Raw genomic sequence first — 13,716 nt, 5'->3', positions numbered from 1 at the left:
CAAAGTGTCAGAATCATGCTGACAGCTGCTCTTGTGAAAGATGCCAAAGTGCTCTCAACAGCTTAAGGTAGCTTGAAGAAGAAGACATGAGAACAAGTATCGGTTTGACTAATGGCACGAAGTGTCCTATACGCATATTAAAAAAGCAACTTTAGGTGTTGAAAATTTACAGTACTAGAATAATTGTTTGAAAACTTGTGTCATTGTAATGATTACTGTTGCACGTCAGAATACTGTAAGCCAAAAATAAAAATCAATTATTTAATTGCGGGAAAAAAAAAAAACAGCTAGTGAAAGGAATGTTTTGGAGAAGCTAGAAGGGGGTTTAGGACAGACATTAGTTTAATGCCCAGTGGGGCCTTTTATCCCTACAGTATGGATCCTGGCTTGATGGTTACCACCAATTGGTTATGATGGCATCAGTGAGTTGTTTTAGTTTGACTTGTAGAATTATTTGATGTACACTCAACCTGGTAGCCAAGGAAAGCTCAGTTACCAGGTCTTCATCCTCTCCCTTAAAAATACAGGACAAAAAGCTCTGATACAGTGGTATAAAGGAATATTCTGCCTAGAATAGGGAGAGTTACTCTTCAGGACTCTCAATGAGTGCCTTTCAAAATAATAATTTTACCCAGCTGTCAAGTATGTTAGTTGATACACAGTCCAGTGACTTGTATTTACTCCTGTTTCCTTACTTTACAGGTGATCTTTGAACCGCTTCGAGAATCTGTTGTTCCCATGATCCCACTTGATGTTTCCGCTTCGTATAAGTAAACATATTTTCTAAGGCTTTTAAATCGGGCTGCATCTTCTGCAATTAGGAAAACAAAAGTGTTTTCATCACTTGGTAGGATATACATATCTAGATCCATATCAGTGTGTAACTAAAATGTATAGCACTCATGAAGGAAACATGCAAACTGTCCCACTACTTTCTTGTACATTTGCTATAGAGGAGTTCATAGACAAAGAACAGCTTGATAAGTTCTAAAGAAACTATAGCTTAGACAATTTTTTTTAGTTGGAAATTTTAAGTTTTTGGTTCCACAGCTCTATATTATGAGTGCTGACAATATGACCCCATCTGGCCATGAGATCACATTCCATTAAAGATAATGAAGAACCACCAGAAAACTTAAGATGTAGAACTGTTTTAAAAATGACTCAGTTTGTTCTATTTAAACTAATAAAATGGAAGTTTTAAAATTGCTGATACAATGATTTATTTCACCTAAGATTTCCACATAATAGTTCAAAGAAGATGCAAGAAGCTCCATATAACATGAAAAGGACTGAAAGTAAATAAACATGGAAAAGAATAGGGCACCAAATCTAGCATTCCTCATTACCATTTCACCTGAGTCTACAGAACATCTTCCTAAAACCACTGATCCACTGTAATCAATTCACATATTAAGTCAAGGAATTTCCTTAGAGCAGACTATTTTTCTTGTAATTAGATTTTAGCTATGTAAAGATCATTCAGTGCAAGACAAAACCACCAAGTTTTTGAGTGAGGATGAGGCAGGAGGAAGGATTTATGAAGGTGTTTCTCTTAATACCAAAGGAAACCACAAAACATAATGTGCTTCCTCAAAGGAATGGATTTAACCAGCATTAAACATGTGCCTGTTGTTTTCAGAGGCAATTTGTCTATAATTTTGAATCCTACAGGCAGGAATGATTGGATGTTAGGGGATGCTTCCCTGAGAGAGTGGTCAAGCGCTGGAATGGGCTGCCCAGAGAGGTGGTGGAGGTACTAACACTCAGATGTTGTACAGAGGGACATGGTTTAGTGAGAAATATTGGTGAATATAGGTGGACGGTTGGACTGGATGACCTTAGAGGTTTTTTCCAACCTTGGTGATTTTATGATTCTATGAATATTGTAACAGACACTAAAAAAAAATAAAAATTGTTCACTCTCAAATGCAGGGATATAATGTGCTTTTGATGTTTGGAATGTGGAATGCAGGCCACATAATGTCCTCAGGTACAGTTAATCCCCACTATATTTACAACTATCATTTTAAACTAACCATATGATTGGGCATGTTAGGTGACAGCGTCAAAGCAGTTTAGTTGTACCTGAAGCAGAACCTTATCATTCCCTCGGTTTGGACTGAGCATCTCACAGGGTTGTGATGTTACTGTGATGCTGAGTGAAAAGCAGTTTCCTAAATTGCTCCTATGTGGTCATTTGTGACTATCAAAACGTATTTGATCTATTTTTACAGAAGCAAAAGGTAAAGTTATCTTGCTGTAAACCCACACACCCACCATCAAATCTCTATGGCTTTACTTTCCAGCACTTGCCATGAATGTAGCATAGTCCCCCTCTGTTATAAAATATTTATTATGTCACAAGGCAATAGCAATGAGATCTTGCTATTTATGTCACAGATTCGCATACTTAGAAAAGAGAATAATATATTACTATGACACTTTGTATTTCCTCCTTGGGGTACCATTTTTATAAGCTTTAACTGAATTTAATGAAATTGCTACAAAGAAATAATGTAATTAAAAATAAGTATCATCTAGCACTCAGCATCTTGCAAACATTTGAAAAGTCAATTAAGTAATCTAATTAACCTTAAATTTACCACTATCCCTGTTACTTTCTGCTGTCCTGGACTTTACCACTGCTTAACTGTACACGCTCAGAAATTTTCGCAATGTCACTATGTACTACACTGAAGCCAAAAGGACAATTATTGATTCATTTCCTGTTTTAAACAGCAATAAATGGAAAAGGAATGTGGAAATGACAAGATGAGAAATGGAAACAACAAAGAATTTATTATATAAAAAATACACAAGAAATTGGCGATGAAGCCCAGAAAAGTCTTCGTTTGGGGCATCTGAAAAAAACTTCAGTTGCCTGGAGATGGTGCTGAAGTATCCAAGTAGAGAAAAAAAGCCTGAAGATTAAAAGGGACAACGAAGAAAACAACCCATTTGATACTTTGACCCTTCAGTGGAACATTACGTGTCTAACCAGGCAGTCAGGGCCAGGTTAGATAGGGCATAAAGTCAGCATTTCCTGAGTCTGGACTTGTTTTTAGGAATTGCTGTTCCTGCTGATAGAGTTGATGATTTATTCTACAGGTATTTAGTTAGATATCCAAGTGCAATTCTGTGGGCTAAGCAGACAATGTGATGGGAATGTAAGAAGTGAGATTCAGCCCATGTAATTGTAATGTACATAACCTCATTAATAAAGCTTAAGATTTGATAAAAACAGATTTCCAGAGTAAGAAATTTGCATGTGACAATTAAGAAATCAACAAAACAATGAACAAAGTAAAGTTTCTTAAAAGGGGACTTTAAAAAGTTTAGAAACACCACCTCATCTTCTATGATCTTATGAAACTTCTGATATTCTTAGGGCTAAGCTTTATGGATAATTAATTACCTAAAATAAATGACAATAAATACTTTGGAATATCATCAGTTTTGTTTTAGTTATTTCAGAGGAAGAAATTTACAGAATAGGAAAAACTCTGAAGATTGTATTCAGCTAATACAGCAATGTAAGACAGCAAAAGCAGATGCAAGAAATCATTTACTTGAACATCCTGGGTTTCCATTTTCAGGTGTTTCTTCCTCTGTAAATAGTAAAAAACAAGAATTAAAAGTGCACAAGCAGTTTTGTAGCCTTAGAGCAAGGCTTATGCAAACAAAAATGGAAATAGTTTTCATTGCAAGATCTTTCTAATGAATATCAAAATTGCTGTAGTTTTGCACTGACATAAATAACAAATATGCTTAACATTGATGACACAGAGTCAAGTTTAAAGAGTATTACATGAATTGTCTGACATTGTGAACGATGAGCTGAAAGTAGGATCTTCAGTTCACTACATTAAATTGCTTTGATTTAAACCTCAGGATCATCTTCTAGGTTGACCAGTATTTTTAAAGGCTCTGTGTTATTTGAAATTTTTTAGAAGTGGGCACAAAATTTATAGGCAGACAGATGAAATGCAACACACGTAATGCAGTTTGCTTACTGTAAAATTTTAGTCTATTTGGAGTACAGATAAACTGCAGAATGGATGAATGCTGTAATTTGCATTTTGTACACTGAAAAAATGACAACTTTGATAGTAACACTGTAATTTTCTATAACCAAAACTTTTCCAACAATTTGTGTGTGTGTGTGTGTGTGTGTAGAAAATATAGGTGAATATTCAGAGTTCATAATTTGGAGGAAAAGAACACTTACTGGAAGTCCATTCAATTTAAGAGGGATTATTTTCTCCAATATATCTTAGATACATCCCATATCACTCTATTTTAAATAGAATAAAGCGTACTGTAGTTAAGTTTGCTGCACTCCTGTGTTGATACATCATTCTTTGGACTTTCACATATGAATGCCAGAACTTTTCAGAATAGTCCCTGTGGACTTTCCAAGCTTCCATAATGGAAGGTTGATTGCTGTACAGTAGTACAGCAGTTATAGTAACATAGTTACATTAATAATAAGCATCCTTCAAAACTCCAGTCAGCATCAGAATGTGATGCTGAATTGTATCTGCATATAAACCCTGAATCTGCATATAAACCCTGGTGCCAGACTCACCCTCTTCCCTAAGATTCCTGAAATCTTAACACTACATAGTCATATTCTAAAAAGCCATTTCATGGGAAGCAAAGAGGTTGCTCACAATATGCAGCATCGTATTGACCCAAGCTGTCTTTTCTGATTTAGAAAGAAAACTTCACTAGCCTAGTTCTCTTATTACTACTACTGATGGCTGTCTTCCTTCAATAGAAAACTGTATTTCAAATGTAAGTGCTACCTGCCAAATACATTTTACTTTATCACTTCCAGTTTTTTCACACACACACACAAAAAGGGCTAGCAACAGCTGGAGTAAGTCTATATTGTAAGTGACAGCACTTCCATGGAGGTGAGTACGGAACAACATTACAGAAAAACAACCAGGACAAAGTAAACTGTATCAACTTCTCATAAATTGAAAAAAAAACAAAACAAAACAAAACCAAAAAAAAAAAAAAACATTGAATTTGATCAAAAAAAACAGTCAAAAGACAACATTTGCGACTTTTCCTGCATTGGGATCCTCTTGTTGCCCAGCCCAAGAAGGGGAAGAGATGATCTCTTTATCATTCTTTCCATCTCTAATTCTATAAGCCACAGTCCTGCTGATTTTCACTTTCTTCTTATTTTAACAAGTTCACAAATAAAGCAGCAAAAAATGCTGACATAAAAGATGGTACTTACGTGTGAAAACACCACTGCTGAGCAGCAGCAAGAGCAGCAAGAGCTGCACAGGGCCCATGGCGAGCCCTGGATGCTCTTGGTCCTCTTTCTTTTCCTTCCCTCCCTCTTCACCTCTTCACCACCACCTCAGAGGGAGAATGAGCCTTCTGACTTGGACCTTCATTTATATAATCTGTAGCAAGCAGCTGAGGCAAACGGTTTAGAAAGCTCAGAGCAAATTGCCAAAGGTCCAAAGGTGAGAGATCTAGATCCTCACTGTGTTCCAAACACTGCTCTGCATTGGTTGCTGGGAGTCCCTGAAAGCAGAAGACCGAGCATATACTAGAAATAAGTTACTATCCCAGTTGTTGGGTTAGGTTTTTTTTCACAGAATTTGGAAAACAACATCACAAGCTGCAGCATTTTGAAGCATTTTCAAAGACATTTCCCTTGTTTACACGGGAAGGCTTAAAATGCATAAATCAGAGCTGGAAGAAATGAGGATCCCTGCAGCATGTTTTCGGCATAGATGTTGAGAGTACTTCAGAACATCAGAGATGATTGTATGATTTAGGCATCTTCCCTTTACAGGCAGAAGAATGAAAAGCTTCTTCTTTTTTCTACATTTTTTTTTTCTTTTTTCTACATAATTTTTAATACGCTTTTCTAAAAACAAAGTTGAATTTCCTTGCAGTATTCTGGCAATCAGAATGTGTTCCTGTTGAAAGTGAGCTCTGCATAATTCTTTTCTTTTCTTGATTTTAGATTCCATTTCTTTCATTCGTTAATGTAGCGAAGATATGAGAATGAGTTGATAACATTCATTTGAATGAAGAAGATAAAACTCTGAAGAAAAACTAAATTCAGAGAAATGAAAAGATTGTTTATGAATATGCACATTGGTAAAAAGTTTGGTTTTCTGTCATGAGAAATCCCACTCATTTGAATTCTCACTCAATTCATATCTATTGAAGCTAACTGCAATAGTACAAACACTATGGAAATAGTTGAGGCCATTTTGTTCAGTAAATCTAATTTTCAGATATCTTATGAAAATGAAATGTTTTGACATTCCCAAATCAAAATACTTCCTCTTAGCTTACTGAATCAACAATTAAAGTTCAGTAATTTCTTTTCCCTTGAAATGTTACCAACACAGCAGTTATCTTCAAAGCCTCTTATTTCCTCATACCCTTTCTCTCTTGGCCTTCATGGTTAAGTTACCTTTCCCAGGATGCACTATGAGCACATAGGTCCTAGCATCAGTTCAACCAAATGGTAAGCATGAGGCATCCTATTCAATAAAGGAGACATAGTTAAAATTTTGTCTGTGAACACTAGCAACAGAGGGTTTTTGTTCACTTTCATGTCCACAGATGTCTCTGTATGTGTTGTGATACACGACAGTGATTTTACTTTGTAACATGATTTTATCATTTGATCCCTTTTCTGCATCCAAATATTAAGAGATATTCACTATTATTTCAAATCTGTTTATTTATTCACTTCAGCACTGCAAACTGACAGAGCTCTGGAGTGCCCAATATTCAGGTTTGTTAGCTGTATCTGTATTTTCCTGTGCCTCCTCACTGCCTTCAAGCATTTCTTTGGGCTCAAACTGAGGCTGACTGATTGAATTAGCAAGACACTGGATGGACATAAATAGATTACAGAAGTCATGACTCATCTCATAGCATGATAAATGTGTAGGTAACCCCATTCTACCGTGACAGGTTTATATTGCTGTATTACCTAGGCAAGGAGCAGTGGTTTTTTTCACAGCTGATAGCACAAAATGTCACACAATGCTTCTAGTCACCAAGGAATCATCATTGGAAGAAATCGGCATTCAAATGGAAGTAAACACAAAGCCACTTCTGTGAAATTATTTATTCCCAACTGTTACAGACTGGCAGTAGCTCCAATCTTCAGTATATGTTGTACACCTCCAATCTAAAAGACAGTTACCTCAATGGTCTTTCTCCAGCTGTCCTTGGATCAAGCCGTCTGCGGTGAATGCTGTGTTCACTGGTTGTTTTCCCCTAAGAGTTGTTATTTTTATGTTATTTTATGTTACTTAGAAAGAGGCAGTTTTGGTGTTGGAGGTCACCATGGTGAGGCTGTGTTGCTGAAGCGCAAGGTAATGCCAGAGACCAGCAAGTTTGTTTAGCATTCCCTTCAAAAAAAATTAATACTAAAATTAAAAATGATTAAAAATGGATAAAATTATATTTAGAAAGAAACGAATTCTTTATTTTTCATTTCATTTTTCCTAGGAGACCCTAGCAAAAGGACAGGTGCCGAAACGAGGTTAAAAAAAAATATCAGTGTCTGCTAATTAATGATCAATTGAAATTTTGAAATAGATGAAATTTTATAGTTAATTTAAGAAAATGTAGGGCATTTATTAATGCTGATGGAATAACAAAAAAGTCTGTGAATGTAAAGAACATGTGACAAACTGAACAAATCACATGGACATGGATGAATCAGGTCATACACTCATACATTCATCAGCCTCACTGTGTATATAGCTGATGGTCTTACGAATTGTAGAAGAATGACAGTGCTTTTAATATGCTGATAATGAACAGACAGATAATGACCACAGCCTTTTATTCTGCTTGATGATACTGACATTTCCTTTTTATGTCACAGATTGATCAAATGCTCTAACAGAGAGGGATGTGGTAATACACTGACTGGATACATCCGCTATCAATTTCATCCTGTGTTTATCACTGCACTGCTATAAGACAGGGGCCACTGTAGTCAACTCACGTAGATTCTTCATGAAGTTTTAAATCTTATTTTCACTCAGTGATTCTTCCAAGGCAGAAATGCAGACAGCTGATAGAAGCAATTGCACCAAGGTACTAAGTTTCTTAGTTCCAAAGAATTCTTGTGAACCTTCCTTTTCCTCCCCCTCTCCCTTCTCTTCTCTTTTTTGCATCCTTTCTCCATTTTTTCTTCCTTATTTCCTTCTTTTTCCTTTTCTCTTTTCTAACAAATATACCCACTAGATGGTGTGCACATTTCTTTATTGTTATTAATTCAGGTCAAGGCCAGCACTTCAGGTTCTTTGGGAGCTCTTTGGAAACATTGGTCTTAGTCTTCTACTGTGTTTCCCAGATCAGTGTCATCTGTTTAGGTCTTAGCATATCCTTCATCAGAGAAAAATGGTTGTATTTTCTGGCGAAACACCTATGGTGCTAACTATAACCCAATGGCACTAGGAGGAAACCGTGTCTCCCAAAGGAGGTGTTGGAGGTGCATAAACATACGCTCTGTTTGTCTAAGAACAGATGCCAGAAGCCTGCTGAGGCATCAAGAGTAGAAAAATATTTGGCATAAGTCATCTGCTCCAGAATTTCTCTCCTTGTAGGTAGTGGAAAATGTTTCCTCTTTACATATTTATTTAGTTATTTTGAGTATATTCCTGGGCAAAGGGTCTGCCTTTTTTTCTGCACTAACAAGAAAATGTACCAATTCTGTTGAAGCTTTTATTCACACTTTCCTTTCAAAGTATTAAATCTCCTTCGTTACTTCATTTTTTGTGGTACCAAGGTAAAGAAATGTATTTTTGAATTGTGGTAAGTTGGGCTCTCCAAGTTCAGTTTTGATTCTGCCAAAAGAGTCCTGCAAACCTTGACTTTATTCTCTCTCACCAGCAAAGGGACATGGTGAAGTGCTGAATGTATTTCTAAAATAGCACTTTTGCCACTTCTTTCCTTCATTTTTTCCCCCAATTTCCGCTATCTACACTCTCCATTCAGATGTTCCCTTCTAAGCTCACCACCGCATGCTTGATCACCTACCGTCTCTCTTAGCAGCAATAAAAGTGTTACTGGTACAACTTGTTCAGCGCATCTGCAAAAAAGTTAAGACACATTTACTTTCATAATGATAATCCAGGGATTTCCTGTAGCAAAATTACATGCTGCTGTTCCAGTAACCGCTCGTGAACGAGTGGCAGGTTTTTTCTTCCTTTTGTCCAGGTTCCAGTGTTGCCAGTCCCACCAAAAGATTATATTCCACCAGAGCAGCATGACATGAGTGGTTCAGTGAACCGTGGTTTTCTGAGAACTGAAGAAAGTTCAAAGTTCTCTGCAATTTCTTCCTTTAGCTCTCTCACCACTTCAACCTTCCCTTGTGTCCATCAGACCTCACGCTGTCTCCATAGACATTCCCATACATACGATGCCACCTCTGCTTACAAAATTCCACTTTTCCAAAATTAATTCACACTACCTCTGTGATTTCAATGAAACTGTTCCTCACCTCTGTAGTTGGGCACCTCTCAGAGAGTCTATTTGTTTTCCAGACATACAAGCTGGGTTCATTAACTTAGAAACATCTTTTTTCCTTTTTTTATTCTTTCTTTTCAAATATTTAGCCAACATGTGTGCTAATTTTCTAGAGAATACCATGTTCCTTAAACATACACACTATGAGAGAATACCATGTTCCTTAAACATACACACTATGGTTCAACACTTAGTCTTCTGCACTTCAGTTAAATGAAAGCTTTGAATGTAAGAATTATCAGCTACAGAACTACTGTTTTTCCCACTGTTTTTCTTTCTTTCTGGCTTCTGCTGCTCACAAAATACACCAAGGAGTAATGTTTAAATCTTTTCCAGTTGTTTTGAAAGTTCATTTTTCCACCACTCTGAGCAGTTCATTTTTCTTTTTGCTGTTCAATAATAACTCAAAGTCAAAGAGTCTGACAGATTGGCTTATCTCAGTGTCAGAACTGATCCATCAATTCAGTGATTTTAACTGAGTGGTATTGTACAACATGAATTGCTACAGAACATCTCATTTCAATCATCAGTGATTTCACTAGATCATTTCAGAGCATTTTCAAGGCACAGTTCCCCTCAGGTAGGGAAAAAATCTGTCTTCACATTATCTATAGAATCATAGAATCACAGAATGGCCTGGGTTGAGTAGGACCATAATGATCAACCCCCTCTGCTATGTGCAGGGTCACCAACCACCAGACCAGGCTGCCCAGAGCCACATCCAGCCTGGCCTTGAATGCCTCCAGGGATGGAAAATGGGAGATCAGAAGCACAAAAGAACACACTAGCACTCCCTACATAGTGTAGGAAGCCCTCACATCTAACCTTCCTCCCAAGGTTAGATAAGCTAATACTGCAGAATATGCATCCTTTGATGCTCTGTGGACTAAGCTTGCATGTGATAGCAAAGGGAACATTCAGGTTTGCCTAATGCCTCATCTGAGAAGGAGAAAGAACATCTTTTTTTGTTTTTCCTTTTTACTAAAGTGCTGATGCCATACAAGGAAGAAAAAAGAATTAGTCAGTACCATTTGCATGACATTGCCAAAAATGATAGCAAAATATATGAGGCCACAAGAGTGATAGAAGATATGGCTGTCAGGTGGGGACTGAACTTTAATCCATATACGGACTGAGTTATAAATTTCATTACTGAATGATGAACTACACCTGTTAGTCTTGAGGCTCTGAAAAGTTAGAAAGGAAGGAGACATGTCACTCAGGTTATTGGGACTGACATCAAAGGCTTTTCACTTTCTGATCACCTTCATAAATACAGTCTTAATGAGAAGTAGGTTCTGTTTCTTTCATAGGGTAAAAATGTTTTAAAAATTAGAAACATTATTGTAGTGATTGTGATTTTAAATTCTAAGATAGATCAAGGGATTTCAGAAGGGGCTTTGCATGTGTGGTGTATCACTGCAATGGTTTAAGATTAACCATACACCTGATATTTTGCTGCTTAACAGCACAGTTCTATCGGTGATAAACAAAATTCTTGGTGAAAATCTATTTTGTACCTTTTCTTTAGTAAAATCTTGCTTTTTTCATTAGCTCCACCATACAGCTAGAAAGAATGACAATGGAAATCAGCATGTTATTCCTTACTGGCTCTGCCTACACAGAGGATGTCCCAGGGTCTACAGTGACATCATATCGTAATTCCAATTTTAAGCATCAAAGGATGTGGTCAGATTCCTTCATTGGGAATAAAGTACTTTCCTTATCCAGCATCTGTATTGAGGTTTCATGGCCTGAAAATCAGTCCATGACATCTTTGACAAACTTGTCTCTTTCTGGATAATGATTGGTTATAATTGGTTGCTGTTTTACACAGCAACCTCCTGTATAAAACTCCTTCATGTTAGGGATTGGGTGAAGATGCAGTTCTTTATGTGCATGATGCTATCAGTTCTCTCTTCTGTCAACAATGTTGTGATTCTTACACTGATCACTCACATGAGACCAGCCTTTGTTTAACGAATTTGTCCTTCTATCCCTTGACTTTTCATCATGCTTCTCCTCCTATCTGGTTTCTCCATTTTTCATTCCTACAATTAAGTTTAAATTAATTTACCAGTGTTACTCTTCCATTTTAAATTCCTATTATTTTTATCTGTTTCAGCACATCATTTATTCCCCACACTATAGCAGTTACCTTTTTATTTCCTCACACTTAGCAATTTGCTAAGCCTTGCTTTGACGTTAGATCACAGAAATCTCTTTATCTTCCTGTTCACTAAGCCTCTGTAATCCACGATGCTATCCAGAATTCCTCCACAAGAACAACCTGGCAAATTCTCATCACACAATACTTCTGCTCATCAAAAAAGCCACTTCTGCTGCATTAAATCTCAGAGTAGTTTACTGCATGGCTTTCTGCATTGCCACGCTGCCCATTTCCCAAGCTCAAGATGCAACATTTGTGCAATGGCATTACACCCTGCAGATATTTAGACTGTTTTCTATTCTAGAACCATTTTGAGATTCAGTGTACAAGTTAGGACTGCAGAGTGCAGACGGTGAGTTCAAATGAGATATGTTTGACTGAAATGGTAAAGATTTGGGGGTGGGAAATAATATCCATGAAGGTGTAAACACTTCGGGATTGTAGCCAATGTACAGAGGTGAATAAAAAAGTAAATCTGTAACGTAACGGAAGTGGAGAGTGGAGAATGGTGCCCAAATGTTATAACAATATTAGAGTAACACAAGCAATGGTATGTTTTCAACAGGAACAAAAATGATAGAAGAAAACAAAGTTATTATTCAGTTTCTGTGGTTCCAGTTTAAAGAGCACATAGTGGAAACTAAGAAGGATCAGATAGGCAGGTCAGAGCCTTGGAAAATATTCCAACATGAGAGAGTCTGAGGAGACTGTCATTGTTTGCTTTGAATAAGAGATAAAAAGAGATAAGATAAAGGCACACAAAACAATTAGAAATACAAAGAAAGAGGAAAAGCACTGTGTCCTCTTCTCGTGCAAGAAAACATTTGAGGCATGCACGTGTGTGGAATCAGTTGCTAAAGCCATCGAATTTTGATTTTAGCCTATCAAGAATACTTGCATGGAGCTTGGAGATAGGATCTTACAAGAGATTTTCAACCTACTGGATGCCTACATCTATTTAATCTTGCTTAAAACCTAAAATGAATAAACAAATAAAAATAAGAATTAAACGCAATCCACAAGTAACTTTGGGGACTTCTGTTTTAAGTCTGTTCATTCATGTATCTCCTGCTTTAACATACATCCTGTACACCGTATTCTAGCTGTACTAGGATCATATCACAGTAGTGGTTTACAACAGCAAACAAGAATATTTCTTATATCTGCTGATCTTAATACTAACAAGTGAGACTGAAGCTTGCAAATAAAATAGTATGAGGATACAGAAAGATGTACTTTATGAATTAGATATCTTAACTCATCATCTACATTAGCTTGTTTGGTCTTCACCTCCTTCTATAAGCGGGCAAGAACTTCTTGTAGATACTGCAGCATTGATGTCATTACTTCAGTAGCATAAGAAAACTGAAAACCATACCACATGCCTGTGATTAAGATCTGATTAAACATGTAGCTCTCTACTTACTGTAATGGGAACTCAGATATTCAGATTATGTGCAGACACCTAAAGCATAATTTTGAAATGATCCAAATTCTCATATTAAAGGATAGAAGCTAAGAATCCTTCTGATAGATCATAGCATTTCAAGTGAATAACCTTGCATGGACGGGGAAAGCTTGTAGCTGTTTCTGTGTGCCTACTTTATATTATCCATCTTCTGAATATGAGTTGATGGGGCATGACTGTACTGAAGTTAGAAAATGAACTTCAATGATTCGATTATGTTCTCACATAACATTTGCCCTCACTGGACTTTTAGCAATAACACATTCGTTTCCCAGTGCCTTAAGTAAAATGACTTCTGATGTACCCAGGTGAAAGCGTAGAATGCAGAGTAAAGAAGGATACAGTTTGTGGGTTTGTGTTCCTTGGTGATGGATGGTAGAGTTTGAAACAGGTAGATTTAGACTGAAGCAACAAATAGTTAGCAGTCAAATAGACCGCAAATTAGCTATTTTGGTTAGGATTTTTTCCCTATTTCTTTAAAATTAGTGTCCAGAGGAAGAAGACAATGATGATTAGAAGAGAGTAAGTCCAAATA

General features: G+C 36.8%; 1 protein-coding gene across 1 annotated transcript in view; it reads right to left on the bottom strand.

The window, feature by feature from the left end:
• The window catches only part of APOB (apolipoprotein B), a 36,136-nt gene extending 30,764 nt beyond the window's left edge, over window positions 1-5,372 (bottom strand). The window contains exons 1-3 of the mRNA XM_042880639.1: window positions 5,258-5,372; window positions 3,573-3,611; window positions 696-811 (exon numbers count right to left, since the gene is read on the bottom strand). Of these exons, the coding sequence (XP_042736573.1) occupies window positions 696-811; window positions 3,573-3,611; window positions 5,258-5,315 (213 nt within the window). The 5' untranslated portion in view covers window positions 5,316-5,372. The remainder of the gene's footprint in view (window positions 1-695; window positions 812-3,572; window positions 3,612-5,257) is intronic.
• Window positions 5,373-13,716: the final 8,344 nt, after the last annotated feature.

The sequence above is a fragment of the Lagopus leucura genome, unplaced genomic scaffold (genome assembly GCF_019238085.1).
Source record: "Lagopus leucura isolate 7727_CA_CO unplaced genomic scaffold, USGS_WTPT01 Super-Scaffold_73, whole genome shotgun sequence".
NCBI classification, from domain to species: domain Eukaryota; kingdom Metazoa; phylum Chordata; class Aves; order Galliformes; family Phasianidae; genus Lagopus; species Lagopus leucura.
This window is presented reverse-complemented; position numbering and strand designations above follow the sequence as displayed.